This window comes from Molothrus ater, chromosome 4 (genome assembly GCF_012460135.2).
Source record: "Molothrus ater isolate BHLD 08-10-18 breed brown headed cowbird chromosome 4, BPBGC_Mater_1.1, whole genome shotgun sequence".
Classification (NCBI taxonomy): Eukaryota; Metazoa; Chordata; class Aves; order Passeriformes; family Icteridae; genus Molothrus; species Molothrus ater.
Window position 1 is genome coordinate 36,033,117 of NC_050481.2, and position 18,893 is coordinate 36,052,009.

Genomic DNA, 18,893 nt, shown 5'->3' on the forward strand with positions numbered 1-18,893 from the left:
TGAATTTTTGATCATATGGTGAAGAAGATACAAAGATAGTAGAAGGCTTTTTCTAGTTCTCATTCATTTTGGGGAACCAGAAATGTCTTCAGGCACACATACACATTGCATTACTTCATATTGCTGATTACTTGTATTAGCTTAATTTATCTGGCCACAGAGAAACCTGTTTAAACTCAAGGTGTGTTTTCAGTGGGTAGTGAAAAAGCTAGAGAATGTCTGTGCTTTTCAAACTGTTTTGTGTAGTTGCTGAATAATGTGAAAAGTCATGTGGTCCAAAACATGATAGGCAGTGTCCCCATTTCCAGATCCGACCAGATTGTTCTCTGCAATTGCTGCAGGGCATCCCATTTGAAGTACAGCTCCTCAAAACAGGATCAGGAATATTTTATACCCAAGAAAACCTATGGCTTTCTGTCTCTGTCATGCCTGCTGTCACTTTCTCTGCAGGATATGTATTGATAGGAACAAATAACATGGAATAATTCCCAAGTGCTTTCTGGGTGCCAGTGTGTCTTTTTTTTTTAGGGCAGCAACAGCAAAAATATGGCTGAAGATTGATGATTCCTCAAGTCTCCTTTTATTGAGAAATGGGCTGCAGTGTTAAATAGGCCAGTGGGGAGAGTCCAAGCCTGATGGGACTGTTTCTGTTTACTGAAAATTATTTGATAAAAGAAATAATCTGTTTATTCAAGGAGAGAAGTAGTTCTCATGTATTTAGATGCCTTGCATGTTATTTAGACTCCAGTAAATCCTCCCACACTGCTGAGAAGATAGCAAGCTGCAGTAAACATAACTGTGAAATCTAAACTTAATGGGGACAGGAATTCTGAAGAATATTTACCCTCTAGCCAGTTCTGTACATCTGGGATAGCCAAGTCTATTAGCATTTGGCAGAGGTTAAAGCTTGAACTTTTAACTGTCAAATAATACAACAGTAAAATTGGAAGGTACATCCAGCTTTGCTAAGATTTGTGTGGAATGGGGGATATTCTGGTGTTCTGTATCTTTGAAGTTCATAGGTGAACGCGATGATATATGTTGTTAATATAGTAGTTTTATGAAGAGCCTCACTACACCTTACCTCAGTAAGATTGTACATTCTTTGCAGTACATTCTCAGTGGCAACACAATTAGCTGTTGCACCTCATGTAATAAAGGACAGCAGATGTGCAGCAATGCTGGAATGGAAAAACAACTTGTATTTTGCCTGATTTGATTTTGAGTAAGCTTCTTGAGCTCAAATTTTCTGAAGGCTGTGCTGGCCACAGGATGTGGTAGTAGACATGAGAATTTACCGATCTTGTTGGCACACATGGTCCATGAGGCCCAACAGCTTTTTCACAGCATTTGTTCCCTTGTTTACCAGCTCTGATTTCAGTATTACAAACACTGGTCAGATCTAGTGCTATCTTGCCCATTATCTCTTTTATTGTGTACAGGTGATGGTGTTAAGAGGTGTAAGCCTGACCACAAATTGCAGTGAAAAGGAGAGGTGAAGTGATGTGGTAAATCACAGAAAGACTGTCTTTGAAAATTACGTATTTTATGCTTAAGCCAACTGGACATAGTAAGTCCATGGGCCTGAGGGGATGTTCCCCTGAATGCTGAGGGAACTGATCTCTGTTTGAGGCTCCTCTCAATGGTCTTCGCATGATATCACAGCAATTGAGAGAAGTACCTGAGGACTGATGCAGAAGTGGCTGAGGAGGGAGGAGTGGCTGAGCTTTTAGAGGGTTCCTAGAAGCCTATGGGGTGCCTTTGGAGTCTAAGGGCAAGTGGTAATAAGATAACTAGGGTTTCTGGAACGGAAATTTAAAGGGCAATTGAATGTCACAGGTTGGTTTTTTCCTGAAGTAGTTTGCTTTAAAATGCACTTTGAAGTGACAAAAACCTGAATTCTAATCCTGTTTCTTCTTCAGCCATGAAAATGACCTTAAACTCGAAATAGAGGGTTGTTATTGATGGTCTTTTTATTGAGGTCGGCATTACTTGTGAGAGACAATCAGATAAGTATGCTAGGGTTGAATTAATGAATTTTAACTAGATTTTTTTTAAGAGAAGATCAGAGAAATAACAAAGTGTTGTGAGGGTGTTTGCTTGTGTATGTATTAAATAAATTGGTCTGATGTTATTTTTGAATTCACAGGTAACAAAGTGCAAGGTTTAAGCTAAAATATAATTAGAGTACCAGGGTGCCTTCCTATGTGCACTTGCTAATGAGGAATTTTGAGATAGTATAAAATGACTACATGTATTATTTCCCAAGCCTCCTAGATTTAATACATATGGCGCATAGATAAGTTTCTTTAAATATATTAATGATTTTTTAAAATTTATAACATCTTTCCATAAGTGATGAGGATTTTAGAAGTCACTGTATCATAAAACAAAACTCTGTAAACATAAACATGCTTTAGGTCAATATAGTTTATCTGACTCTTGGGCTCTTCCCTTGGTTAGAGGAACTTTTTGGTTTGAAGGACAAAGCAAGGCAAATTCAGACTTTGATTTCTTCAGAGACAGAGAGTGCTACTGAAGAAACTGTACATGACAGGCCAAAATGAGGCAATTTGACATAAAGTTACAAGCACCTAATTCAGCTCCATCAGTTCTGATGCATTCCATGCTGAGGGAAGTCTACATAGAGCACAGGCCTTTGCCTCCTTAGTTCCCAAGACATATTGATAGTGCATTTAATAGCACTTTCACAAACAATTTCTACTGTACGATTTATTTTTCTTCTTTTTCATGAAAATCCTACTTATGTTTTGGAGGAGGTTTATTTGTTCTAGTAAAGTGTTGTGACATTTATTGAGGCCCATACGCAGTAATGCCTGCTTGCTTCCCAGCTGTGAGTCACTGTGAAAATAAAGATTACTTTCCCTGCCATCAGCTCACACCCAAGCTAATTTTACAGCCTTGTCAAATAGCAGGAGAAATTACTAGTTATCACTACTTAATCAGGCTCAGCTGACAAGACTAGATTGGAACAGAAACATGGTGTGACTGAAGCTTGTTGCTGTAAATTGAATACTTTGACATGCTAGGACAATTACTATGTAAATTTCACTGGGAAATGTTTTGTTCTGGTAGCTTATAGAGGTCTTGTCACTACCTGGGGGCCCAGTGGGTGCTGTAGTTTCTTTTAATAAAGGCAAAGAAAAGGTCAGATCTGAAAAAACAGCTTAGTTAAGAGAGCAAGAGCTGACAAAGCCAGTGGGGAAAAAAAGGTTGAAAATCTTTCTGTTTTGCTTTAACTTTCTCTGGCACTTCCTATAAGAGAAGAAAATTAGAGGTGGGCTACTTTTATGATCCAGAAATTGCAGTAGTAGGCTGCTGCTTTGTTTCCTAAATCCAGCAAAGGGATGTCTGTGAGACACTTAACTTCTCCTATGTTATTATCTATCAGGGCAATTTTCAAGGCTTTTGATGTGTTTGGAAGGCACAGAGCCTGGTAACTTGACCAGAGCATTGCCAGTGGTATCTCTTAGGTGCATAAAACATTGTTGATATGTCTACAGGGTCAAGCAAATTGCTGCTTTTATGAATCAGCTTTTGCTGTCAATTGGCTGGAATGGTGCCAGCACTGCTCTCCTTTCTCATCATTTTAGAAGCCTATATTCTTTCATTTTGTCTTCTGCAGAGGCAGTATATTTCTGCATCTTTCTGTTAACTGTGAAGCTGTAAAGGGGGATCATTTGGAAGTTCTGCATCTTTTCTTAAACTCATGTGATGAGGACATTTTTTGCCCCCAAATATAAAGTTATTAGGGAAGCAAGCAGAACTCTTACTCCTTGAAGCAAAAAAATACTGTTATTTGTGCAGAGTACGCTAACATACAAAATGAAATCATAATAGTCTTAGGATTTTTAGTACTGAATAAGAAATAAGTGTGATTTAACTCCTTTTCACTACTCTTTTTATGAATAGTCATCCTTTCAGGTTGTGTTTTAAAGGTGCCTCCTGCAGATAGCTTCATGGTGTTTCTGGAACAGTTTTTTTTCTACCTCAGGCAGGTTAAATAGAAAATAGAAATAGAGCAATCTCTTGCTATTTTCTTAACCTTCTGAAAGTCTCCATGCAACTTTGAAGCCAACTCTAAGATTATTTTGTGCAGAAACTTGGTTTTGATTCTTGTTTCAACCCCACAGAAGAATTCTGTATCTCAAAAGAAAAAAGTTGATATTGTATGTTTTAAAGCAAGTTACAGAGTGTGTCTGTGTGTTGTTTCTGTGCATAAGCCTAGAATTCCAAGTACCCAGCTCCAAAAACCAAACTGTAGGAGCAGCATACAAAGCTGGTGAAAAGTTCTAATTTGTCAACTATGTGTATTTAATTTTTTACTGTAGAAATTATTTTCAGATAAATTCTACCTTTTTTTTTTTTTTTGGTAAAGTAATTGGATTTCCAAAACAGTAATGAATTACAAAATTGAATCTCATATGATTAGTGCTTAATTATGTTTCTAATAGAAGGGAGAGAGGAAGGAGATTCTTGGGGCAGAGACTGATTTTCAAAGCAGTAAGTACAACTTCACAATGTGGAAACAGCTCGTGCACTGGTAGACCTGGCCTCTGTTTGTAAAAATCTCATCCAGAAGTCTCTGAGGGACTAATTTAATGATGTAGGGATATTCTATGATAGGAAATACCAGATATTAAGTTCTGAAATGTCGTGGAAAGACTAAACTGATCAAGGAGAGCAATATTTGAAAGCATAATTCAAGGTTCATAACTTTTGATTCATTACAGTCTTGAAAATGACATTGTATTTAACTAATCAGCATATTCATCATTTGATGCCAGTTTTTGGTTGTTTGGGTTCTTTTATTTTTTTTACACAAGTGTTGGCATTTATAAAATACTTTTCGGCAAAGTCCACATTGCTAGTGTTATTTAATAATTCTGTGTATTTGTGCAGTGGCAATGCATAATGCTCCTTTCATGTCCTCTTCTAAACTCACATTGCACTAAATGGTAATGTCATAACTTAAGTAAGAAAATACAGGTGTGAGCTACTTAACTAGCAGGGTGAGGGTTGCTTATCATGGTTATATTCTTGCTAAGTATCTACCAAGACATTTCAGGCTTAACATAGAAGTTATTCTGAGACTCAAGACTTCAGTAAATAAGCTTGAAGAAACCTTCATTTATGCCAAGAAATTTTCAGTTTTTCAACCTTGGATACTGAACCTATTATTCAGAGTTGTTCCATGATCTTCTAGTGCTAGCATGCTGCACTAAAATATGTTATGTTTAAATGCAATAAAAGAGAGACATCTTGAGGAAAGCTTCTGTTGTACATTACTAAGGCCAGTCTGCAGTATTTTGTTAAGATTATGCAGAAAAGACTTCTGCTGAGTAGATTCCTTTTCTACTTTCAATCGTCAGGTTCTTCACCCCCTTGAATAGTATTCCTGCCATGAGTCCCAGATATGTACTGCTGCTTCTTCATCCCCTTAGCCCCACCCAACTTGTTGATCCAGGCATTTGGATACTGCCCTCTAGAAATAAATGACCTTGTTTTCAAAAGAGCTTAAAATAATAATATTTTAACCATAAAAATGGTGCCAGCCATTTATTTGTTTGGAAAAGTACAACCAAAAAGTGAGTAGTTACTTGACTGAACTCTTTCTGAAGAGTTTTGCATTTCTAAGTGTCTAGGATGAGTGCATTGTGTAAAAATACAAAAATTTAAACTATACACTTTCTATAAATTAAAAAAAATCACCTAGAGACGACAATGGGCATCCTCTTCCCGGTTTGCCTGTATGACAGGACCAGCATGCAATAGGATTATATTACAGAAGGAAATCATTTTGGTTTAATAGTTAACTTGCTGTATGGAATAATGCTGAGCTAGGTTTTTCCCTTGTTTTGTGTGGTCAAATGTGTCACTGTGGAGCTCAGCAATAAAATGGATTCCCAGTCTTCAATAATGAAAATATTGGTAAGGGATTCCATAAGATCAGTATTACAGGTACTAAGCTCTGAAGGCCACTGCCTTTTACAGCTCTTGAGAGAAGAGCTTGCAACTGATGAGACTGTGTGGTGAAAGGGCAAGAGAGATAACATGCCCATACGTTGCTGGATTCCAGTCTTGGCTGTGAAATGGGCAAGCTGTTTAAATTCACCAGCCTGGTCTGGCAGTCTGTAGAGCTAGGAACAATCCCAAATTCACCCTCTGGAGAAGACTGGAGGCCTGGGTCTATTCAGTTAGGATGAGCCACAGGATGTGCAGATGTTTACTGGTACGCTGCATTGGGTGCTGATGGTGTAGCATCGCACATGCCTAGAGGTACAAGCATAGATGTGAGCTAAGCTGACTGATCAGCATTTCTTGGAATAATTTATGGAAGACAGCATCAAACCTTGAGCACTTAGGCCTCCAGTTCTGTAAATGATCACTTACCAGCCTCTAAAGAGGAGGCTGCATTATTCCTGTAGCTGAACAAGGTTAGCTGAGGAAAACAGTGTGAGGTTTCTGAGCAACGTGAGTGAGTGGCACCTCAAGCAGTAAACATTAAAAATATTGCTGGACTGAGCTATTTGGTTAGCTGAAGAAACACAAGTATGGAAGTCAGGATTAAAAGTGAGGAAAAATGTAATGAAAACAGTGGAAGACTTAGTCAAATAATGTGTTCTTAGAATCCTTAAGTATTTATCCTCTTATCAGTATGGGAATGATGAGCATACATATGTAGCCAGGGCTGATTAGAGAAAACACTTTCATGGAAATTATAGTGATCAAAGACATAGTGAAAAATCAGTTCGTTATCCTAATTTCAGGTAGACTGATTTAGTTTTCTGCCCTCAATCCCAAAATTATAAAATATCATGACAAGATTTTCTTTTGAAACTTTGTGTGTTTATACTAATAGATAGCTCATTCAAACAAGCTATTTTATAACATATATGTAGATTGAGTTAACAGAGTCAAATAACCTGTCTTCAACATCATTTGCTATTTAAATCAGTCTTGTTAGTGCAGAGTCCTCATATGTTATTTTAAAAGTTAATCCAGTTTAAAGTGTCACTACGACAAAAAACTAGTCCTGATAGAAACAAGCTAATAATAGCAAATAATAAGTTCCTATTAAAATTATTTTGTAAGACCTAGTATTTGTATCCATTTTTCAATTCCCCTCTGATTCTTTTTTCTTTTTTAATTCCTTAATCAAAATATGACGTGATACTAAAGCTGTACAGTATATATTTGCCTTTATCAGTTGAGCTATGATTTCATAATTAAGAGGAGAGCTTAATGATGTTGATTGACATCAGGTACATTGCAATCTTTTCTACGCTGAGTTACATCTTGGAGCAAACCCTTACTTCACTGAAGCTGGCTGAACTGCCTATCTGCCCATCTTAAATCTACTAACCTTCTTTGAGTATTGATTTTAGGATTTATTTCCAGGCCTTTATAGATTTTCTAGTATTTCAAGCCTCAATGAAAGTCATTGTGCTCTTTGGACACTTTATTCTGCCGTTCAAACTACCTGAATGATACTTACTGTCCACATAAAGCCTGCATTCACCTAGTGTGCAAGTTATTTGCAATTTCTTTATGTGGAGGATGACAATTGGAGTTCATGTGTGCTATAAGTACTATAATTTGCTAAAGTGATACAAGTTTGATTGAGTTTTCCACCGAAATTTTTAGTCTCTGGGAAGAATATTATTTTACTCACTAGTAGTTTAAATATTTCTGTAGGTAGTCAGTTCAGTTTCATTTTACCATAATTTAGACAGCTTTACCTAATGTATATGAGGTTATGGTAATCTTTTATACATAGCCTTTTTCCTGTCTACAGCAAACCTTGCTTTATTTTTTATTTTAGTGAATTATGGTAATAGTGTATTCTTCAGGAAATATGTAAGAATCTTGAATTGCAATGTCTCATTTCTTTGGAGACTCAAGAATTTCCCTTTTAAAACAAGAAGCAATGTCTGAAGCTTCTAAGTAGTCTTTTTTGTAGCTAGGGTGTTTGGCATCACTTCTAAAACTCAGGATATGAAGAAGCACACTTGTGGACTTGGAACAAATGGTGCATGCATTATATATGTTTATCCTCATGAAAATACATAGCTTTATTCTCATGGTACATCCAGTGTCTCAGCTGTGGAGGTCTAACTGCATCTCTGTTGCAGTTCCTGGGACTTTTCTGAACATGACAGCTGTTCATCAGCTCTGTCCTGCAGCCCATCAGAGCACAGAGCTAGCAACCCTCTGCTATGGACCGCGTTGAATAGAACTTCAAATAAAATGGATTTCATGTAAGGCTTTTTAAGACAGTGATCATCTGTTGCTGTTAGAGTCTCATGACAAGGGAGCAAGGGGCTAAAAATGAGCAGAATTCCACTTGATGAAGAAAGGCAAGTAAAGCACTGCTATGAAACCTAGCAGAAAATGATTAAGTTTAAGGTTTCATTTCTATGAATTTGAAATCTGGCTAGTTTTTTTATAAAAGCACAAAAGGATGTTTTGGTGGTTTGTGGCTTTTGCTAGAAATCAATTCACGTATACCTTTACAATGGCAATCAAAAGTAAATGTAAATGAGGATTAAAGGTCAAAGTTGAATGATGGAGAAATCTTAAGAAAGTGTTAGATGCTTTCCTCTTTTAAGTGTGGCTCTGTTTTAGATCAGTCTGTTCAGCAGGAAGAATAGAATAGTTGCAGACTAAATCCATCAGTGTTGCTTCTCCTTCTCAGCACTTTAACATAATGCAATTACTCTGACACTGTCAATGTGAATATCCAAATTTAATGACCTACCCCATCCTTACATGCATAAGGTTACAATATTAACCATGCAAATTTCAGTACAACTGCTTTCAAAAGTTATCTTGTACTGGAGGGCTGACTTTTAAAAAATAAATGGCATTCTGATGTGTTTGGGTGTTTTGGGTATTTTTTTTCCTCTTACTCTTTAGAAGTTGTTAGTCTTACATATGTGAGGTTCTTTTGCTTGGTTTGGGTTTTTTTTTTGGCTTGGCTTGGGGTTTTATGGAGATGAAAACTTACTAGCTTGAAATCATATTTACTAGGAGTCAAAAATGCTGAAGGAAAAACTTTTGCTTTTAAAAATAGCGGGAGAGTTCCATGTATGTCTGTTAGTTGCATTTGTTCTAGTCCAAGAAGCATCACTGTTGACAGACAGCTGGCAACAATAGGTGTTGGTTTTGGTAGGTGGCTTTCTTATTTTGCTATCTGAAACAACTAAGTATTAATAATGGACTTCATTTGTTCTACTTCTTCCTACAGGTAAGAATAAAAAATTCTACTAAATTATTTTGCTGCAATGGATTTTCTTTTTTTCAGAAAACATTTAAATATACATACTTAGACTTTTCTGTCACTAGATAATGAGCACTGCTTTCTCCAGAACTTCACATTATTGCAAAGCATCTGTTCATTTTCCAATGTGCATGTCTGTTTTACCAGCAAGCTGCTTACTAAAATGTTTCCACAGTGGTTATTTCAGAAAATGGCTTGTCATTAAATTAATTTGCACTGGGTTTTAGTAAGAAAAGTCTGAACTACAAATTTAAATATTTTTTTTTAGTAAAGTAACTAAAACCTAGTTAGTTTATTTATAGCTACGTAACAGTTAATATTTTGCAAATACAACTATATTAGCTATGAGTTTTTATTATTTCTTTGGAACATTTCATCAGTGTGGTACCTGTATAGTGTATTGGTAAATACTGATTTCTAAGTGACACTTATAAAGAGGAAATGCAATCTAAGCTGCAAATATATGTAAATCAAAACTATTCTGTAGCAGTTTTTGATATGCATAGTTACACTTTCTAACAAGGAGCAAAGATATCTATACTTTTTTTTTTAACCCTAGAATTTGCAGGGCTAAACTTTTAATTTTGTTTGTTTATTACAAAGCTGACAGGTTTCTGCTCTAGGGATACCTTTATCAGGATGTGACTTTCTTTTGAGGAATGAGAAATCGTTCACTTACTTTGTCCCCAGAGGTGAAAATGACAGGCTTTTTAACAACAGAGGAATGTGTTCCTTTTTTTCTTTTTTTCAGCAAAACATAAAAGATGCAATCCTATCAGTTGCAGTAATCTAAATATTTGTCATAAAATATTTTTGGATATTAGGAGACACTGATTTGCATGGCCATTATTTATTTTTGTATGTTATGTTTTTTCTTTTCGAAATGTGTTAGAAACTCAATATTGAAAACAGTCAGGTTAAGCATGGATATTCCATAGCTACTGTGCAATTAAGATGTGGAGCGTACGGTGCTTTCCTTTCAAAGATGAAAGCTTGTTTACATTTCCTTGTTTATAAGTCTGCACTTCCAGAATTGTGTTGCTTTATGTCTATACTTAATAGGAACAGTCATTTTGGATCTGTGGATGCGAAGTTGGAGTTGTATGTGTGGATGTTGTTTTTTGTATTGTAAGCTAGTATCACCCAGGATAACACTGAATTGTTTTCTAGAGTTTATCTCTTTGTTGACCAAACGATTACTTCAGATTAGCTTCATATTATGCTCTGAATTCTTTTTGATAAGAGGATTTGGTTTTTGTAAATGATGTCATAGAAAATATGTCATCTCTCATACTACAGGAAAAAGTTTTCAGTGAAAGAAAATAATTCCAGACAGTTAGATTTTTTTTCACTCATTCCACTTAAATTCTGTCATTGTTCCAATTTCTTTTGTGTTGTAAGCATGTGTTTTAAACAATCCAGCTATTTTCACATGAAATTACTGCTTGTTTGCATTGTTGATTTTATGCCAGAAACCATGTTGGTTGGATGGCCCAAATGGATGACAAGACATGCCAACTCAGATTTTCAGTATGCTTACACAATTATTTCCTTGCCTCTGCAGCTGTAAGCACAAGGTGTACTTGGAGGCACTACCCAACACGAGCATCATCATCCCGTTTCATAACGAGGGCTGGACCTCGCTCTTGCGCACCATCCACAGCATCATCAACCGCACCCCAGACAGCCTGATCGCAGAGATCATCCTGGTGGATGACTTCAGTGACAGAGGTAAGGCCCAGCTGGTTTTGTTCTCACTTGAAATTTATACTGCAGTGTGGTCCAGAGAGAAACTAAAGGGACACAAAAACAGCCTTGAAGTACCCTTTGATTGTTAGCCGGAATAAGCATTTATAAGATGCTTTTGTTCTACGTGGCATGAGTACTGAAATTCGTGTCAAAGGGAGGAGAGACTGTCAACTGTAAATTAGGCTTTATTAATGTTGTATTTTGAATGTTATTACTGAAATACTGCAAATTTTAGTATTTCATCATTTCCCTACACTTCTCTTCTACTCTGAAAATACATCACCTTTGACCATTTTGGAAGCAACTCATTGGCTTTTGATTCTGGAATTTTATTGAGCTAGGCAGATTCACGAACTAGTACAAAATAGCCATGCAGAGAAATGAGGCTTTTTTGAATGAAATGTGAAAAATTGCTTTGGAGTAGTCGATCAAATTTTACATCATTTATATATAGTAAAATTAAGAAAACGTCAATGTCTTACGCTACCATCACTTCTTGAATGCAGCGGAAAAAATTAATGCCTCAAGTTCTTTAAATGAATTTTAACAGTTCTTTAGGTAAAATTCCTCCATGATAAGCATATAGAACTAGGAAATAGAGTTGGGTTTTTTTTTTTCCAATTTCAGTTCATCCCTTAGAAGTTTAAGCATGAAGACCTTTGACTTTGGTGTTTTGCAGGCTAGGTTTTCTGTTTCTGTTGAAACATCGGTTGCTGGTGTGTATGTTGGCTTTGTTATGAGTAGGCTGATAGCAAAAGAGAGAATTGTAACCTTAGCTAATGTTTTACTTAAAACCTTTGTCTCAGCTAGGAACTTAGAGAAGCAGCTTTTTGACCTACTGTTTTAAGAAGCCCCTGGGTGAGTGAGAGAAATATTAGTAGAGTGCTGCAGTAGCAGAACCATTTTTGTAAGATTTTTTTAACTTGATATTTCAGGGTTTAGAAAGATAAATGCTGCACACATCTATCTTGCCCTCTCATATCTGCTGGTTTACTTGCAATATGCCCTTTGATGAACTGCCTCTCGATCTGTAATGCAATTTAAGTGAAATTGTAAAGTTCTGACTATTCTATGTTTATGAAATCTAGACCACAGATGAAAGTTTTGGAAATCAGACCTGTAAAACAGCACACACAGGCTGTTTCTGCAGGCTAACAATTTCCTAGCAGTTAACAACTCAAAGGGAAGTCTGTAAGTTGGTTTTATGAGGTATCTGACAAGTAAAAAAGCTGTTTTTCTTTTTCCCCCCATTTTTTTTTCTTTTTGGCTGAAATAGCAGCTATTGAGGCTGTGCTTGCTCAATATGGTGATACTGTAGCATTTTTTAATGAAGTACATAATTGCTACAGTTGATGCATTTTAAAATATGCTAGTGTTTTGTAAAGCTTATCTACTTCCAGATTATTAGAAAAATAATTAATGCCAGTAAACAGACTCTTGCTCTTACTTGCATGCTCTTAGTTTCTGCTGATTGCTGAAAGAAATATTATTGCTATAACACTATAAAAATCTCCATAGTCTTCATTTCCAGTTATATAAAGCTATCTGACTTTTCAGTGGAACAGTTTTCAGCTGGAAGAAGTAGTTCATATAGCATAGAAATGTTTAACAAAAGTGTTTAATATCAGTTTAAAAACCTGAAAGAAATGTACAAAGCAGACTTAGATGAAGCTGGACCTAGAAGTGTGGTACTGCTAAAATAATTTACTTCTGTTTATTGATGTTATTAAAGTAAAGTTCAGAAATGTGAATGGTTGCCAGTTTTTAACATACTGGGTGCTGTATGTTTTAAGAAGAGAGATAACACAAGAAAAATCTGCTGCAGTCTCTGCTCTGAATTCAGTAATATTGACTTTGAGGTCAGGTCAGATGAATAATTTTGGTACACCTGAAGTGGGTTTAATTCTTGTATTTGTGATCCTCTAAATTTTACGTAACTGAGACTTTATTGTGTTTTCTTTTGCTCTTTTTTCTCTTCTATAAGGTGGTCACACACAATAGAGTTGGATTAGTTTATATTAAGAAAATGTTCATTGATATCTAGCTCTGTCCCCTCCCAGTTCATAAAATAACCTGTTTTTAGGAAGTGGCAGATTCTTTTACTGTTTAGTTACCTTTCTAAGACTGATAGGAGTAAAGCAGCATAAGATATTGAAGCTAGATTAGCCAAAAAATTAAGTTTGTATGTTCAGTTGTCAGAACTCATAGAATCATTGCAAGCCAAGTTTACTGCTGTGTTGAGGCAGTATAGTGATTAGTGATAAATTCATATCCCTTTTCCTTATTGTATAATTTCTTCATGAAGCTGCAGATGCCATATAGCTGACAAATGGCTGTTATTTTGTGAAATCAGTTGTATGTTGTTGAAGCGAGTAAAAATGTTATTAGTGTGTATGCTATTCTTATTCCATGACTTCATATTATAAGGGAAGAGTTTTCTGTTAGCAGTCTAAACATCATGTGTAGATAGTCAAAAGTGAAAATGAGGTAGTTCAATAACAATGGTATTTTAAAAATAGTGATTAAATGCAAACGCTTTTCTTTAAAGTTTTCTATTAATCCTGCTGTTCCTTTTTACAAACATCTGGGAAGTTATGAAAAGTCAGTTCCTATTAGAAGCAGTAAATGAGGAAAACAAGAAATATGAAAGCTGTGTAAAAGATTTTTTTAAAAAAAGGCTCCAGCATTTTTCCTTTTTTTAAACTAATGCCAGTATAAATACTGAAATGCACTGAATAAAACTTTTAATAAGAAATGATGAAAATGTTTTAGTGAACAGCTCAATACCAGGAGTTTGCTGGTTCATCTGCAGAATAACTTGTGTGCCTTCATTTTATTCATATGCACTCCTTTTGCTTTTATGATCAAAACCTAAATCTTTAGATAGTTCATGCATAATATTCCACATAAATTATGACATTTAGATGTTATAAAAGTAAAAGAAAAGCTGCACATCTTTAAATATCAATATAATGCAGAATAAAAACTTGGTATTATGAGGGAGGTAAGAAATGTTATGAAACATGAAAGTGCAATCTTTGGTTATGGACAGATTTAATATTAAAAAACTACATTAATATTAGAAGTTACATGTGACAAAAGAAAATGTAGATTTAGATATAGGTACACAGTTGCAAGATTTCTTTATTCATGTAATTTATAGAGAGTGTTTGTATTTAAAATGGTGAACCAACAGGTAGGAGAAAAATGTCTGATTTAGTGAAAGTCCATTTCAGCAAAAATAACAGCTTTGATTTATATTGTAAATGCAAATGGCAGAATGTTGGTGTACTGGTGAGATGAAAGGGGGCTGAATCTGAAGTTGATAGGTCCTCTAATAAATGTAAAATAAATCCATTGTCACTTAACAAGCACTATAAAAGAGAGGAAAATAATAGGCTTCTACTTAGCTTGCCTTAGAAAGCTACGGATACAGTAAGAGTACCTTTTAATGATGTGCATAATTTTGCATACTAAAGTGTGCAAAGTGTTTCTGATTTTGTGATGGATTTTGGGCTGCAGATCCAGTACCTGATTCATATAAGCCCTGTATTTCAAACTCAAGTAAGACCTATCAGTTTCAGTGTAACCTACCACAGAAAATCAACCTTGATATTGAGGTACCAGCACACCTCTGTGTCATTATCTGCAGTGGCTTTGTGTGCAGCTCTAGTTTTGTGATTCTGGTTCCTGGGAAAATGAGCCTTGTTGAAAGTGGCTTTTTTTTCTGGGAAGGTTTTGGGGTTTGTGAGAAGGTTGTTTGAAATGGAAGGTGGGGAGGATTGGTTTGCAGGTTTTATATTAAAGATTGGGTGTTTCTTGTTGACATAGTTTGCTCTGAAGTCAGTCTGTCAGCAGACAGATATCTGAAAAGGGGCAAGAAGCAGAATATGGGCAACAGTTTTAAAGGAAAGGGCAAAATGAAAAGAAAGCAAGTTTTCATTGGTTCAGTTATGGAACATCTTGCATTTACAGAGGAACACTAAAATTCTAATTAATGTTTTAAAGCTTTGGGGAAGTGTAGATTTGCATAATTCATTAGTTTAACAGTTCATGTAGGTTGCCAACATATGATAGATTTGTACATCAACTTTTATTTCTTTTTATGTTTTAATTACTTTATTATCATAGTCAGACTTGTAAACTGTTGCTAACACAGTATATGCCCAGGAGTGTAAAGTTGACTTACAAAGGATTTTGACTTTACCCTGTAGTTCTTGAACCAGTACAGCACCTATTATAAGAAAAAATAAACAATGCCACAGCCAACAATAAATTTATTAACAGTAACAGTTATTTGGCGGTATTTCAGTTTGAAAAAAACCCCTCAGATCTGCCAAGGGGAAAAAAGGAATTTGAAAACTTAGTAGCCTACAGCTTCTTCGTCAACTAGTTCCTGTCAATGGCAATGAACTGGTTTTTTGGTAGAAAATGACAAACTCGGAAATTTTCCTTCATGTTGATGAGCCAGTCCCTTCTCATATTGCTGTCTATTATGTTCTCCTGTATCTGTCCCCTTGCTTAGGGTTCTTTTCTGCATCATTCATTTGAGAGTATCATGTTGTCTCCTATCAGGTACCATATGGTTTGTGTCAGACCTCTGAATAGGCCAGTTTAGTAACATGGAAGTCAGTGTGCAAAAGCAACTTATGTTTACTTTGTCAGAGCTGTAGTTGATCAGTGAACTTCAGTGCCAGTAATGTGGTTTTTTGCTGTGAACATGGAAAATGAGCTGATGTGTGATTGGGGTTTTTTAAACTGTAGTTTTGTAAACTACATTGGTCATATTATACAATAATGGTAGAGTAAAGGAAGAGAGTTTGTGCTAAAAGCAAAGCAACTCTATCAGACTATCTGATTGTACCACTTTCCCCTGAAGGAATACATGCTATTGCATGAAGTGGAAATTCTCTGTATTTTGTTTGTAGACAGTTTGTACCACGTCATTGAAATTCAAATGTGTGCATGCTTGGCTTCAGACTATGGCTAGATGTAACTTTCTGACAAAAGGGAAGGGAAAGTTTTATATTGTATGAATGACTGTCTTGTCATAGGAAAGCTTTGCTAAAGACAGAAAGTGTCTGTATGATGAAAGCTCATGTCTCCAAAAATTGCTGTGTTAGGCATAGCTTGTGTAAGACATGATTTGTGAGAAGGTAAGGGTGACTGTACATACAAATCTGCTAGGTTTGTAGGCAAATAGTTATACCTGAGGCACAAAGCCTTATCAGCTGGGAAGCCTGTTGCTACAATCAAGTAATTATACAATGGTAAAGAGAGATGTTTTCTGCTTAGTGAAGAATTTGTAGTGGCTTTCTACTTGCTTAACGCAGCATCCTGGAAGCCAGGGTGATCCCACCAATTTGAGCTGCCCTGTTCATTTCACTGATAGCATAAGCAAAACCTTCCTGGAGCAGAGTTTAATCAGCAAGGTTTTCAAGTAATGTTGACCTTAATATTAACGTATTACTGCATCATGTATACTACATCAGAAAAAAATAAAATCTTAACTTATAAGCCTATATGAAGGTGAGCCTCATATTTTAAAGTGATTTAAAAAAAGGAAGAGGCCAAAGAGAAAATGAAACAAATTCCGTTTCAAGATGACTGTATTGACTAGAGATCTAACTAAATGCAGGATTTACATTTTTATACTTGTGATACTGAGCCATAAAATGCTTCTTTCATTTCCTCTACAATGCACTCAGTTACTTGAATTTCATGAAACTTGGACTTGCTTCTGGTCAAAATACTATCACTGTAAAAAGTACAACTTAAAACCTGTATGTGCATAGGTTGCAGTAACCTGACATGAATCTGTAATACCAAGTTTTCTGTTCTTCACTCGACATTCTCAGTTTTGATAATTTAACATTATAAATTCTGTTGTGGAGTTTTTCTTCTGAAATTACAGAGTACAAGATTTTACCTTCAGCTCCTTGATGTACCTTGCAGTAGCAGTTTCATTACTGAAGGCATTTTGACTTGACAGAATGGCTTTACCAGTGGTAAAAGAAAGGGTTGGCCTGAGGTTGGTGAGAGTTCAGCTCAGAAGAATAATGGTCATTTTGAAGGCAACTGCAGCTCATCTTAAAATGCATTTTATTTGCTGGACTAAAAGTATTGTCATGTTATGAGAAAGTCAGAGGTGGGAAGAATTTCAAATAACTGAAGTTTTACACTTTATCTGTACAGAATTGAGAATGTGTCTGCATTGAGATAAATTTAGGAGTATCTCCCACATCCCAATGCTGCCTGCTCTCAGGAAACTCAAATACAACTTGACTGTAAAAATGAAAACTGATGAAAATATTAATATGAAAACAAATTCTTACTTTTCACATAGTTGATCAAATCCATTATAAAAGGTAGGTAATTTCACTTTTGAGTACGTGTGGAGTCAGAATACAAAGCTTTTGCCTTCTACAAAATTGGTCAGTCAATCTTTAGTTGCCCACACTATGAAATGCTTGCTGGGTCTGTATCATGCCTCCACACTGCATCCCTTTTGTTTGTGAACATGTGAGGAATTCTTGAGATGGGAACTAATGAGCAGCCTGCACTTAGCAAGATTGTGTTCTCTGGGTGTCAGAGTCCAATAACTCTTATGCCGTGCTTGTTTCAAGCGTGGTTCTTGAGATACCTGAAGTAAATCTAGATTTAAAACAGTCTAGTTACTCTGAATAATTTTGTAATACTAGAAGCACATTTATTCATGTGGCAAATTTTTCTACTACGCATCTCAGCTTTGGTTTACATTTCCTTAGGGTTAAATTGAATTATGGCTGAAATGACATTATTTTAATATTCCTCATGTGGCATACTCAAGTTTGATCTTGTAAACAGGAAGGAAAATTTCTAACTCTGCATAAACATAGGTATCTACATTGGCTTTTCTCTGAAACATGAGCTGTTTACTTTCCACTTGAAAAAGCATTATTACATTGCAGTAATAGACTAAACAACTTGACAAGAGACTTGAACAATTAGCTCACAATTATCTTCTTCAGCTTCAGTTAATGAACTGTGGCAAAGATGCACATAAGTTTCGGAAAAATTTGAGGAGATGTTGTTCTTACATTTCCTTACATTTCTTCTTTTCTAAGTTTCTTCTTAACTACTTATTTCTCTTTATAAGCTTTAAGAATTTTTTTGTCTTATTTGCAATAGGCAATTCTTAACTAGTATTCCAAATGTATTACTTCCACAACTTCACTGAGTAGTGTAATGGAGATGTTAACTAATTTTTACGTCTTCAAATGATATATCCCCTGAATAATCACTGTTAAAACCTGCAGAAAGGCAATGTAGGATGGAAGCTGAAGTCTGTTGCTTTGGACTTTTTCAAACATTCCATCTGATCAAATTCAAACTGATAAGTTTTTCTTTTCTTCATGGTGCTCTGTTATTAGGAATCAGGAGAATAGGACTGAGATCTTATAAAGTATTGTTTTTCATAAGCTAATAAACTAGATTTTTCTGTAGTATCAAGAGAAAGGATTCTTGCCAAATACTAGTTGTCTGTTATTTCAAAAATTTCCTTTAATTTAAAATTGAAATTTATTCATGATCCTTTTCATGCATGACTGTTGCTTCAATGTTATCTTTAAATAACTCATTATCTTTTCATTGTACACAAAAAGAGATTGCAACTTTCAGTTTTCAAAGTTCATTGAAGTTTAATAAAGTGTGACAAACTTTCGAATTGACATCCTAGTAGTCATCTTTCCAAAAATGGTTGTTTGTTACAGTCAAGGTTGCCTTAATTGCAACATTTGAGTTCATCTAAGTGGACTTTAAAAATATATTTCACCTTTCCTGAATGTAGACTTTCAAGTAA

General features: G+C 35.5%; 1 protein-coding gene across 1 annotated transcript in view; it reads left to right on the forward strand.

The window, feature by feature from the left end:
* Nucleotides 1-18,893, forward strand: part of GALNTL6 (polypeptide N-acetylgalactosaminyltransferase like 6) — a 435,529-nt gene that overhangs the window by 185,139 nt on the left and 231,497 nt on the right. The window contains exon 4 of the mRNA XM_036381717.2: nucleotides 10,869-11,035. Within this exon, the coding sequence (XP_036237610.1) occupies nucleotides 10,869-11,035 (167 nt within the window). The remainder of the gene's footprint in view (nucleotides 1-10,868; nucleotides 11,036-18,893) is intronic.